The sequence below is a fragment of the Podarcis muralis genome, chromosome 9 (genome assembly GCF_964188315.1).
Source record: "Podarcis muralis chromosome 9, rPodMur119.hap1.1, whole genome shotgun sequence".
Classification (NCBI taxonomy): Eukaryota; Metazoa; Chordata; class Lepidosauria; order Squamata; family Lacertidae; genus Podarcis; species Podarcis muralis.
In genome coordinates this window covers 15,727,517-15,741,203 of record NC_135663.1, presented here as the reverse complement: position 1 = coordinate 15,741,203, position 13,687 = coordinate 15,727,517, and the positions used below count along the sequence as shown (strand labels likewise).

The 13,687-nt window shown below is 44.0% G+C and overlaps 1 protein-coding gene across 1 annotated transcript; it reads left to right on the top strand.

The window, feature by feature from the left end:
• The first annotated feature begins 3,361 nt into the window (after nucleotides 1-3,361).
• LOC114604588 (estradiol 17-beta-dehydrogenase 11-like) lies at nucleotides 3,362-13,304 on the top strand. The gene is made up of 7 exons (XM_028744830.2): nucleotides 3,362-3,612; nucleotides 8,069-8,176; nucleotides 8,413-8,544; nucleotides 10,536-10,642; nucleotides 11,853-11,990; nucleotides 12,751-12,867; nucleotides 13,050-13,304. The coding sequence occupies exons 1-7, from the start codon at nucleotides 3,403-3,405 to the stop codon at nucleotides 13,138-13,140; spliced, it is 903 nt and encodes a 300-aa protein (XP_028600663.2). The 5' UTR covers nucleotides 3,362-3,402; the 3' UTR covers nucleotides 13,141-13,304.
• Nucleotides 13,305-13,687: the final 383 nt, after the last annotated feature.

Genomic DNA, 13,687 nt, shown 5'->3' with positions numbered 1-13,687 from the left:
ATTGCAGGGGGTTGGACTAGATATCCCTGTGGATCCTTTCCCGCTCTACAAAGCTACCCGAGAGCGGTTTGCCAAAAATTCATGTTTTGCGCCGCTCTACATTTTTCCTACCTCTATGGTCCCTGTGACGAACGCGGCAAATCCTCTTAAAGGGATATCGCCCCAGTTCCAGTTCACAGAGAACTGACACCACAGAGATAGGCAGCGGTAGAGTTACAAGCAAAGGTGTCCGTGCTGACCAATGAGCAACATTAGAATCATAGCATTGTTGGAAGGGTACCCAGGGTCATCTAGTCCAATCTCCTGCAATGCAGGAATTATATAAAATGCATTAAAGACCTTGCCCATAATTACCATAAAAACATTTTTTTTGTTGCTGTTTTTGTTGCTCTTTCTATCGAAATTGTTCTTTATTTGTTTTTATTATTATTTATTTACTTAAATATTTACATTTTTGTGATGCAGTGGCATAGATCAAAGTGGTTTACAACAGGATCAAATAAAATAAACTGCAGCAGTTCTGTAACAAAGAAGGTCATGCAGTTTAAGAGGAACTTTAGAACCTGGGGATGGGGATAGCATTATAACCAGAGAAATTTACTCAATAACCCACAAGTCCATTCATAAGCACCCAGCCCACCACTTCATAGACAATGTGGAACATCACAGAGAATCATAGAATTGCAGAGCTGGAAGGGACCCCAAGGGTCATCTAGTCCAACCCCCTGCAATGCAGGAATTATATAAAATGCATTCAATAACCTTGCCCATGATTACCATAAAAACAGCATGGCGCCAGCCCTTTTCTTAAAACCAGTTAGTTCCCGAAAGCCTGTTGGAACAAGAAAGTCTAAAGAGGGAGTTCTGAACTAGGAGCAGCCACCAAGAAGGCCCTGTCCTACATCTCTACCAAGCATGCCTGAGAGGGTGGTGGTGGGATCAGGAGAAGGGATAGGAGCATAGTAACATGACTGGGGTTGGGGTGCTTTAACACTTGGTTGTTCCCCGCACTGATTCCTGCATTTCAAGGGGTTGGACTAGATGACCCTCAGGATCCCTTCCAACTCTATGATTCTATCATGCTAGAATTGAGAATTTTACTTAAGGCTATTGAAAGAAGGTGAGGACAGGTGACCTCACCTAGGCCCAAAGTCACCCCCCACCAAAGCAGGCTCAAAGCTTCTCAAAGCTTTTCAAAATCATTTTCTCAGCAGCTAAGCATCAGAAACATTCCGCTCTGCTGTAACAAAGGTAGAGAACAGTCCATTGTTTCTCAGGCCTTTCTCATGCCTTCTGGCCTTGCTAAAGAACCACATTGCAACTTGCTTTCTGTCCGGGAACCATGCCAGAACAAGAGATTGAAACATATCTGAACACTCTGAAACCCCTTTCCTGGGAAGGGCGCCAAGAGTCCAAGAGTCCCAAGACAGCTTTCTGTTCATGCTCAGAGGAACTCATGGGCAGGACTCCTGAGGGAGGAGAAAGGAGGAGGGATCTGGTCCGGGGTATATATGCTTGTGCACATGACTGAACTTCGTGCATGCTTTTGTGACTTATCACACTTGCTCCTTCTACCAGTTCATGGATGGTAGAAATAAAAGCCTTTTCTCCGAAACTATTCCTTGAGTGTCTGTTGACTCCCACTTCCCTTTCCCAGGCGCAATATTTTTCCCACCCGAGGGCAAAGCCTCATAAGGCTACACTGTCACTTTAAACCTGCTTCTAATCTAATCAACTGGCTATTTGTTCTGCTAAGCCAGTAAAACATTTCCAGATGTTTTCTAGGATCTTTTCCTACCCTTGAGGGAAATTATCCTAACCACCCAGCTCATCCCTTAACCAAGCCCTACCCAAACCCTCTCCAAACCCTCTTTCTGACAGCTGATCTGTCAGGTTCTGTCTTGTGACTCTCCACTCCCTCCTGATCCGTCAACCCTGATGGGATGCACCATCTCCAGGGGGGTAACCCTAGCTCTCTGTCACTGGGCCTGCAGAGAGCATTTTAAACAGCTTTATTCTGTCTCCCAACCCTCATTTTTAAAGGTCCTTTCTCAAATTGAGTTCCTCCACTGTGCAACAGGCTACTCCCAAAACTACAGCAGGTCAGAGAGCTTTAATAGGGGAGGGAGTCCTCTAGCAAGAAAATACACACACACACACACACACACACACACACACACACACACACACGAGTGGTACCTTGGCTTAAGAACTTAATTTGTTCTGGAGGTCCGTTCTTAACCTGAAACTGTTCTTAACCTGAGGTACCACTTTAGCTAATGGGGCCTCCCGCTGCCGCTGTGCAATTTCTGTTCTCATCCTGAAGCAAAGTTCTTAACCCAAGGTTCAGAGTTAGCGGAGTCTGTAACCTGAAGTGTCTGTAGCCTGAGGTACCACTGTACACCCATTATTCCTACCAGGTTGTTCCTCCACCCATTTCATCTTCACAACAACCCTGTAAGGTAGGTTAAAAGGTAGCGATTACCCCAGGGAGAGAACCATGTATGGTGCCTTGAGCTCCCTGGAGGACAGAGAAACACTTTCATGTACTTTCCTTTGGACCTTTGAGCTTCTCTGTAAGCTGTGCCACTGCCACAATACTTTGTTTCTTCAGTAACCTGCAAGGAAGCGGCACACATACATAACTGCTGATCTCAGTTTATATTAAGCCATGTGGTCATGTGGTAAGGTTGTAAAAAAAAAGTCCAATGCATTAGGTAATTTTCAAGTGTGGAAAAGTGCTGCAGAACTGCAAATATTTCTGCAACCTTTGAGATGACATTGTTAAAAAGGGGTTTTTAAAAACAACAACAACTGTGGCATCGTGAACACAAGTGAGTGAAAGTGAGGCAAATATAGAGAGGATTTCTGCCTCTGCAGACCAAGGTTCAGTCACTATTTCTCAGCCTAGCCTACTTCACAGCATTGTTGTGAGAGGAAACTGAGGAAAGGGAGAACCATGTATGGTGCCCCGAGCGCTGAAATGAGGCTGCATTTTAATGTTGTATTTTAATCTTGTTTTTAAGTTGTATTTTAATCAATTGTTTTTTATCCCTGGTGTTAGCTGCCCTGAGCCCGGTCTTGGCTGGGGTGGGCGGGGTATAAATAATTTTTATTATTATTATTACACAACTAAATATAAAACCTACAAACAGCTAAGATCTGTGACCATCTGCAATCTAGTTTCACGAGCAGGTTTCCTTACAATAATGTGCAATATATAATCACACAGGTTAATTGTTAATATAAAAATTGCATCCTTATAAGCAACTGGGTGTGGTTCCCCCCCCCCTTGTTCATCACCATTAAACACACACACACAACTTAGTAAATGAATAGCCTGTTGTATTACAAAGTCCTCCCAGCTGTCAGCTAAGCCACAGACGAGGAGGAGGAATTAAAATGAATCTCATACTGGAACTCCTGCGGCTCGTAGGCATTATAATCTATTCGTACCTGGAAGCTTGTGTGAAACTTGTTATTCCTGCGAAAAGAAAATCTGTCAGTGGTGAGATTGTGCTTATCACTGGAGCGGGACACGGCATCGGAAGACTCACTGCCTATGAATTTGCCAAACGGCAGAGCAAACTGGTGCTCTGGGATCTAAACAAGGTACAAAATAGCTCCCCCTTTGAAACCCTATAACGAATGGGAATGGTAAATGCTGGTGTGTGGAAATAATGGCTAGCAGGTTTCCTGGATTCTTAGTATCATGTGCAGTTAGTCCTACTCATGTTTTCTTGGGGGAAAACTCCATTGACTTCAGTGGGATGTACTGTGCTACTTCATTAAGTCCATTTGCCCTTCTGCGGCAGGCAGATTTGTGGGCAGGCCATGGGGATGCTCCCAGGATTGGTGTATGACAAGCTGGATCGTTCCCTGCCACCCTTTTGACAGGTAAGGGTATCCTGTTAAAAGGATCCAGAAGGGATGGCTCCTGTCTGACGCCCAGATGGGGGCTAGGGCCTTTCCACTCCTCCAAAGGCAACCACTTGGGGGATGCCCTGATTTGACACGGGGCATAGGTTGGCTTCATCCTTGGAGATACTTCCAGCTGATGGGCTGGAGTGATATTTGCAGTGACTTACCTCAATGCCTATGGCCAAAACCTACACATCTGTAGCCAACAAAGTTGTGGCCCTATTTAATCCCATAAGACTAAACACTGTGTACTGTTTAGTTATTTATCCTTGCAGGAACGAGGCAGCCCTGGGGCCTTGGCACGCAAATATGCCTAGGGCTGCACTCCATGTTTGCTTATAATGTTAGCTTCTGATCTTTGTGTGGGAAGATGGAGTAAAATCTACCCAACATGTGCATCTTTATGCTGTCTTCAGTGGTGTTTATCTTCAAGTTAAGCATGCCTACAATGGCAGCTCTCAATACTCTTTTGCAACACTGGGCAGATTATGGTTGTTGTTGTTGTTTTGTTATTATTTATTGAATTTACATACCGTCCTAGACCCAGAGGTCTCAGGGCAATTCACAGAAAAGATCAACATAAAAACCACTATGTATAATCAGAATAAAAACAACAACCCAATAACACACACATACACACGTTGTTGTTGTTATTTAGTCGTTTAGTCGTGTCCGACTCTTCGTGACCCCATGGACCAGAGCACGCCAGGCACCTCTGTCCTCCACTACTTCCCGCAGTTTGGTCAAACTCAAGCTGGTAACCTCGAAAACACTATCCAACCATCTTGTCCTCTGTCACCCCCTTCTCCTTGTGCCCTCCATCTTTCCCAGCATCAGTGTCTTCTCCAGGGAGTCTTCTCTTCTCATGAGGTGGCCAAAGTACTGGAGCCTCAGCTTCACGATCTGTCCTTCCAGTGAGCACTCAGGGCTGATTTCCTTAAGAATGGATGCGTTTGATCTTCTTGCAGTCCATGGGACTCTCAAGAGTCTCCTCCAGCACCATAATTCAAAAGCATCAATTCTTCGGCGATCAGCCTTCTTTATGGTCCAGCTCTCACTTCCATACATCACTACTGGGAAAACCATGGCTTTAACTATACGGACCTTTGTTGGCAAGGTGACGTCTCTACTTCTCAAGATGCTGTCTAGGCCTGTCATTGCCCTTCTCCCAAGAAGCAGGCGTCCTTTAATTTCATGGCTGCTGTCACCATCTGCAGTGATCATGGAGCCCAAGAAAGTAAAATCTCTCACTACCTCCATTTCTTCCCCTTCTATTTGCCAGGAGGTGATGGGACCAGTGGCCATGATCTTTGTTTTTTTGATGTTGAGCTTCAGACCATATTTTGCGCTCTCCTCTTTCACCCTCATTAAAAGGTTCTTTAATTCCTCCTCACTTTCTGCCATCAAGGTTGTGTCATCTGCATATCTGAGGTTGTTGATATTTCTTCCGGCAATCTTAATTCCATCTTGGGATTCATTCAGCCCAGCCTTTCGCATGATATATTCTGCATATAAATTAAATAAGCAGGGAGACAAAATACAGCCTTGTCGTACTCCTTTCCCAATTTTGAACCAGTCAGTTGTTCCATATCCAGTTCTAACTGTAGCTTCTTGTCCCACGTAGAGATTTCTCAGGAGACAGATGAGGTGATCAGGCACTCCCATTTCTTTAAGAACTTGCCATAGTTTGCTGTGGTCGACACAGTCAAAGGCTTTTGCATAGTCAATGAAGCAGAAGTAGATGTCTTTCTGGAACTCTCTAGCTTTCTCCATAATCCAGCGCATGTTTGCAATTTGGTCTCTGGTTCCTCTGCCTCTTCTAAATCCAGCTTGCACTTCTGGGAGTTCTCGATCCACATACTGCTTGAGCCTTCCTTGTAGAATTTTAAGCATAACCTTGCTAGCGTGTGAGATGAGTGCAATTGTGCGGTAGTTGGAGCATTCTTTGGCACTGCCCTTCTTTGGGACTGGGATGTAGACTGATCTTCTCCAATCTTCTGGCCACTGCTGAGTTTTCCAAATTTGCTGGCATATTGAATGTAGCACCTTAACAGCATCATCTTTTAAAATTTTAAATAGATCAGCTGGAATACCATCACTTCCACTGGCCTTGTTATTTGCAGTGCTTTCTAAGGCCCATTTGACTTCACTTTCCAGGATGTCTGGCTCAAGGTCAGCAACCACACTACCTGGGGTGTACGAGACATCCATATCCTTCTGGTATAATTCCTCTGTGTATTCTTGCCACCTCTTCTTGATGTCTTCTGCTTCTGTTAGGTCCTTACCACTTTTGTTCTTTATTATGGTAATCTTTGTACGAAATGTTCCTTTCATGTCTCCAATTTTCTTGAGCAGATCTCTGGTTCTTCCCATTCTGTTGTTTTCCTCTATTTGTTTGCATTGCTCGTTTAAGAAGGCCTTCTTGTCTCTCCTTGCTATTCTTTGGAAATCTGCATTCAATTTCCTGTATCTTTCACTATCTCCCTCGCATTTTGCTTGCCTTCTCTCCCCCGCTATTTGTAAGGCCTCGTTGGACAGCCACTTTGCTTTCTTGCATTTCCTTTTCATTGGGATGGTTTTCGTTGCTGCCTCCTGTACAATGTTACGAGCCTCCATCCATAGTTCTTCAGGCACTCTGTCCACCAAATCTAAATCCTTAAACCTGTTCCTCACTTCCACTGTGTATTCATAAGGGATTTATACACACACACACATCCAAAAAAGAGCCACATTTTAAAAGGGCATAGGATGTCAGTCAGATCAACCAAAGCTCTGGTTAAATAGGAATGTTTTTGCCTGGTGCCTAAAGGTGTATAATGAAGGCACCAGGTGAACTTCCCTGGGGAGAGCATTCCACAGACGGGGAGCCACTGCAGAGAAGGCCCTGTTCTCATGTTGCCACCCTCCGGACCTCTCAAGGAGGAGGCACATGAAGAAGGGCCTCAGAAGAAGATCTCAGGGTCTGGATAGATTCATATGGAAACAGATGGTCCTTGCGGTATTGTGGTCCTGAGATATTTCTTCATATAAATATAATAATAATAATAATAATAATAATAATAATAATAATAATACAGTGGTACCTCAGGTTACATATGCTTCAGGTTACATACGCTTCAGGTTACATACTCCGCTAACCCAGAAATAGTGCTTCAGGTTAAGAACTTTGCTTCAGGATGAGAACAGAAATCGTGCTCCGGCGGCGCAGCAGCAGCAGGAGGCCCCATTAGCTAAAGTGGTGCTTCAGGTTAAGAACAGTTTCAGGTTAAGAACGGACCTCCGGAACGAATTAAGTACTTAACCCAAGGTACCACTGTAATAATAATAATATGCACAAGATGGAAGGAGCCAGGTGTGATTTTTGTACTCTACTGCTAGTGGCAATGTGGGAGACCTCTAAGCTCACATGTGCATGGATGAAGTGTGGTTACTTGATACTAAAGGGAAAGCACTCTGAATATGCTCTTTTCTTTGCTGCGTTGTGTATTCTGAGGTTGTGTATTTGGATTCTTGGGCTAAGACCCTGCTCTTAATAAACAAAGAAGTGAGGAACCTGTGCCCCTCACAGCTGCCGTTGGACTCCAGTTCCCATCATCCCCAGATAGCTTGGCCAATGGCCAGGAATGATAGGAGTTGTTGATCTGGAAGGCCACAGGTTTCCTGGCCCCGTTTTAAACCTTTCCCTGCTGTATTTAGTTAACTTATGTAGTATTCCGTATATACCACCTTCCATCTGTGATGGCGTATCAGGGGTCAGCAAACCTTTTCAGCAGAGTCCCTCTGCTGTCCCTCAGACCTTGTGGGGGGGTCAGACTATATTTTGAAGGGGGGGATGAATGAATTCCTATGCCCCACAAATAACCCAGAGATGCATTTTAAATAAAAGGACACATATAAAACACACTGATTTCCAGACTGTCCGCAGGCCGGATTTAGAAGGCGATTGGGCCAGATCCGGCCCCCGGGCCTTAGTTTGCCTACCCATGACGTACATGATTTTGCCCCTGAAAGGCAGTGATTGGCCCAAGGTCATCTCATGGACTAAGTGGGCCTTTGAATTCTGGTCTCCCAGATCCTAGCTAGACACTCACGATATGTACTGAATGCAAGGAAATGAGCCATTTTTCTCCCTTTCTGCATGGCATAGCATGGCGTTGAGGAAACAGCTGAAGAGTGCAGAAATCTGGGAGCCACGGTTCATGCCTCTGTTGTGGACTGCAGCGTCAGAGAGGAAATCTACAGTGCTGCAGAGAAGGTGAGACCTGAAAGCGGCAACGTTTGTTTGTTTCTTTGTTTTTGTCTGTGCCCCCCCTTCTCTCATCCCCCTCCCCTTTATGTTATATCCAGTCTGACAAGCTCTAGCGTACTCAAAGGCTTCCTCACTATTTTGTGATATTTTGTTTAGTCCTATAATCAAGGTATTGCCTGCCTATGGATTCTGTGACTGTAAATCTAATCCCGGCTGCTCTTCTCGTTTGTCACAATTTAAAGGTGAAAAGAGACATAGGAGATGTCAGTATTTTAGTGAATAATGCCGGTGTGATAGCAACAGCAGATCTCCTTTCCACCCAGGACAAGCAAATACAGAAAACGTTTGAGGTCAACGTGCTCGCTCATTACTGGGTAAATATTGTTTGGGTACTGCTTAATCGGTGCTTTTTCTCTATTAAAAAAAATGTTTAAGGGTACTCTCATTGTCCTACTCATATTGAAATACTGCCCCTCAATGAGGCTAAACGTAGATTCACAAAATGTTAAGGGGTATGTTAACCCCTGCGTCCCCGCCCGGAAAAGTAATAATAATAATAATAATAATAATAATTTATTTATTTATTTATTTATTTATATCCAGCCCGCCCCAGCCAAAGCCGGGCTCAGAGCGGCTAGCAACAAGTAAAAATAGCAGAGTAAAAATAGCAGAGTAAAAATAGCAGAGTAAATAAAATCACACAGTCAATTAATTAAAATACATTCTAAAATCAGTTCAGAATCAAATTAATGGCTAGAGTTCTATGAGGATTACAGAAGGAGACGGGGGGGGGGGTCAGACTGTGCCTTGGCCAAAGGCCTGGTGGAACAGCTCCATCTTGCAGGCCCTGCGGAAAGATGTCAAGTCCCGCAGGGCCCTAGTCTCTTGTGACAGAGTGTTCCACCAGATTGGGGCCACGGCCAAAAAAGCCCTGGCTCTGGTCGAGAACAACCTAATACATTAAAAAGTACTAATGCACTGCTACAGTTATACCTGATAATCCAAAGTAAACCATGACCAATGCACTTATATCATTTACATGCTAAATATTATGGTTGATACACACTTTGTCATAACTTAAGCTGATTTCCGGGGGGGGGGGTGAAATATACTCAGAGTCGCGAAGTGATTTCATGCTCTTTATTCAGCTCATAGTGGTGAGGAGGAATGAATGAATGTCCCCTCAAAGTATCTGCTTTATATACATTATTTACACAATGGGCTGCACATGATTGGCTAATTCCGGAATTCTACTGTAAGCCAATCAGGTTGTGGATTCACTTCTATCTGGAGCATGATTGGGTAGTTCCTGCCAACCAATCATACTGCTGCATTGTTCTAGGACCAATCAGACTGCTGCATTCTGAATCCTATTGTTCTAGGACCAAGCAGACTGCTGCCTTTTGGATCCTATTGTTCTAGGACCAATCAGACTGCTGCCTTTTGGATCCTATTCAACTCAGTACATAACGCGGGGAATCTATTCATTTGGAGGCCGCTACTGAGCTGGTCTTCAAAATCATCAAGCTACACCCCTTTTCCCACAAGCAAACATATTTTCAAAAGCAAACTGTTTAAGGGGGGATGGCTGTCTCCTCCACCCCAAAAACCCTAGGCAGAAAATGCCTTGCAAGCAGGGCGTGCAAGGAAGTAGCCATTGCCTGGATTTAAAATTCATTCTTCATAGACAGTTGGGATAGCTCATCTGGTAGAGCACGAGACTCTTGATCTGAAGGTCTTTTCCAACTCTACAGTTCTATGATTCTATAAAGACCTTGGGCGATCAGAGTAGCTCCTATTTGGTCCTCATCACCCCTGAGGTTAATGTCATAGAGCATCTCCAGCAAAGTGAATGAAGATGCTTCCTTCCTTTTCTTGCCATGTCAGATCCGTAGCAACTGATGGTGGCGTGCCACTGCGGGCCAGCCCCAATGGGGAAGTTCTGTTTGAGGCGCTCCATCAGGGTGTGACAAGGGTGCAGAAACTCACCATGGGCAAATGGTTGTGGATGAGCTTGCTCCTAGCTTAGAAACTGGGGCAGCTGATGGGGTGTGGGAGTAAACCTGAACAGGTTTGTTTGTGGACGGAGTGAGTGAACTCGTCTTCCAAGCAAGACATGGAACTCTAGGTAAAGTGTGGATGTGGTTCATGAACTTGCATCCAGCGTGATTACGGGATATTTGTGGGTTGGGGGAGCGTTGAAATATTTGTTTGATTTCTGTTGCATTTTTATTGAATATTTCACTTGCGATAATATGCTCTTTAGGCCAAAAAGCAGCATATAAACAAACAGTAATATAGCAAAAGGAAATACTAGATATGTGGGAATCTAACAATGCCTTCCCCCTTCTTTTCAAACTTCAAGACAACAAAAGCATTCCTGCCAGCAATGATGAAAAAGAACCATGGCCATATTGTCACTGTTGCATCAGCTGGTGGGCACCTGACAGTCCCTTTTCTGGTGTCTTATTGGTGAGTGTAATAGAAACATACCAAAGAATGGTCCAATTAGTCTAGAATAAAACTGTTATGTATTCAGTGGTCTGTGTTTGCCTGAGCTTGAGTCTGGGCTAAGGATTCTCAGCCCCTGTGTTCTGATTCGATACATGATATCCAATTACAGGACATTTCAGGATTTGGGCCTCTGCCATTGGCCCTTAAACTCTGACTTATGATTCGCAGCTTGGAAGTTTAGACAGCCAATCATGTTGGGAGTGGGAGTGGCCTAGGCCTTCAGAAATGTATATAAGCAGTTGCTTTGCCCCTGTTGTCCAGTTCTGTAGTTCAATAAAGGTTCTTGCTGTTATCACTATGTCTTTCCTTGTGGGTGATATCCAACAAAGGCATATTCAGGGTAAACCCACTGAAATCAGTTTAAGTGCTGTGAAGAACTTTGGTCAATTATAAGTGATTTATTTTCTGTAAGTTTGTTACTAATTCTCTAGTATTATCTGTCTTAGCAATTCATTGATAGCGGCTATATTTTGAAAGCTTGCATGTTGCACATACATTGGGTAATGTATATCAATCTGCTACTGGGTCAAGTTCATGGTGTTAGTACTAATAGATAAGGTCCTTTACAGCTCAGGACCGGGTTACCTGAGAGACTCCCTTATCCCTTACACACCCAATCAATGTCTGTGGGAACATTTCTCCGGCAAGTTCCAAAGATCTCCTCTGTAGCAGGGCTTTTAGTGTTACTGCCCCTGTTCTGTGGAATAGTATGCCTGTTGAGATGTCACAGGCGTTGAGCTATTCCTGCATTGCCAGGGGGTTTGGACTAGATGACACTTGGGATCCCTCTTTGATTCTAGGCACCCACAACTGGATACTCTTTGATTCTAGGCACCCACAACTGGATACATTTTTCTTCTGAATGGTACAGAACACTGATCCAAATCCCTACTCAGAAGTCATTCCCACTGAATTCAGTAGGGTTTCTTGTCAAAAAGTATTTTCAGGACTTTCCCAGGTGGACAAATAGGTCTTTGCTACGAGTGTCATTTTTTTTAGAAGTTGTATTAAATATATCAGCTGTTTTTTGTGTGCTATTAACTTTTTCCCCTGCTTTTATTGTCCAACATCTTGAAATGGTTGTGTAGACGGTGATTAATAAATTAATAATAATATTAATAGCTAATAAATGTTTTCAAAGATCTCCCAAATCTCCTCCTCCCCTTAGCTCAAGCAAGTTTGCTGCTGTTGGGTTTCACAAAAGTCTGACTCAAGAACTGTCTGCTTTGGGAAAGGATGGGATAAAAACTACATGCCTTTGTCCAGTGTTTATTAACACTGGCTTTGTTAAAAATCCAAGATCAAGGTAAGTAATGAGAAGGCTCTTTTCCTTTTTAAAAAATAAATCCCCTTTTGAAACAGCTGCTCCTGTTCAAGAAAAACATGAATAACAGTCTCCGGATTCATTGGAAAAAAATCTGGTCACCATAGTCTACTGACATATCTGTTGGCTGAACAGATTCTTATTCTTCCACCACCACATGTAGTACGACTTCCTCTGTCTCAGACTGCGCTGACTCCCCCCACCCCAGGCTCCTGCTTCGCAGGTGGCATCAAACCCCATAAATCACTGGTTCCTTCTCCTAGATCACTTTCCTGGTCCCCTGCCTCCGCTCCACGCTCTTCAGGGTCCTGTTGGTCACTGACATTATGGGATTAATTTCATGGGCTAGCAACAAAGGAAACCATTACAGTGCTCCTTGGGTTACATACGCTTCAGGTTACATACGCTTCAGGTTACAGACTCCCCTCTGCTTCAGGTTAAGAACTTTGCTTCAGGATGAGAACAGAAATCATGCTCCAGCGGCGCGGCGGCAGCCGGAGGCCCCATTAGCTAAAGTAGTGCTTCAGGTTAAGAACAGTTTCAGGTTAAGTATGGCCCTCCGGAACGAATTAAGTACTTAACCTGAGGTACCACTGTAGACTTTTGGAGGGATTGCAGAGAGTTAACAACATTTAAGAAACATTCTGGCAATTATTATAACAATGTTGCTACAGCTAATCTCAAATTGCCCCATATCCATGTTTCTGGCAACATTTTAGTGAGTGTTTTCCTTTAACCGAAGGTTGTCGCCTATTCTGGAGCCTGACGTAGTTGCGAAGAAACTCATCAATGGAATTCTTTGCAATCAAAACATGATTTTCATTCCTTCGTTTGTGAAATTCCGCCTGCTGCTCGAAAGGTATGTGGGGTGCACGTAGGAGAGGAGCAATGAATTTCCGAGTTGTTATTTGGGTTAAAAAACATGCCTTGTGGTCAAAACAACATCAACAGAAAACAGGCAACCAAAGTCAAGTACCTGTATCTAAAAGAATTCTGAGCTACTGTGACGGTTGTAACTTGTTGCTTCTATTTTCTTTGCAGAATCTTACCCGAGCGTGCCTTGGTGGCTCTGAACAAGTTCACAAACGTGAAATTCGATGCCGTTGTTGGAAGCAAGGGAAAAGAACATTAGATCAAGAGATGCCTTCACTTGGGGTGTATATGAATCCATTATTCAGGTGCCTGATTAATGCCAGGCAATGAGTAAATTATGTAACACCTTGTCTGTAACCTGCAGATGGAATCTCCTGAACTTCCCATCCCAAATATATTAAAAGCACAGTATCTTGGCGTGTATATTGCTTCTTGGTATGTTGCAATCACGTACTTTCTTCCATTCTTTACGTTTATATGCCACCTTACGGGAGCAGCTCATCCATTAAGGCAGAGATGCAGCAAGGCAGCCCTAGAAGCTTCTTGCTGCTTTCGAGGAGGAAGAGCGATGAGCTGGCAGCAAGTTTGTGACTGTGTGGGTGTACTGGCAGAGCCAGTTCCACTGGCGGTGTGCCTGTGCAGCTCCCCCTTGCAGTTCCCTTGCCTCTCTCCCTTGCAGTAAGCAGCAGCAACACCACAGTCATACAATCATAGAATTATAGAATTGTAGAGGACCCTGATGCTGGGAAAGATGGAGACCCTGATGCTGGGAAAGATGGAGGGCACAAGGAGAAGGGGAAAGATGG

Excerpts from the sequence above, each read along its gene's own strand:
- LOC114604588 (XM_028744830.2), top strand. The coding sequence starts at position 3,403 with ATGAATCTCATACTGGAACTCCTGCGGCTCGTAGGCATTATAATCTAT. Across the intron at positions 10,643-11,852 it reads CCTTTTCTGGTGTCTTATTG|CTCAAGCAAGTTTGCTGCTG; the intron begins GTGAGTGTAATA and ends TCCTCCCCTTAG. Across the intron at positions 11,991-12,750 it reads GTTAAAAATCCAAGATCAAG|GTTGTCGCCTATTCTGGAGC; the intron begins GTAAGTAATGAG and ends CTTTAACCGAAG.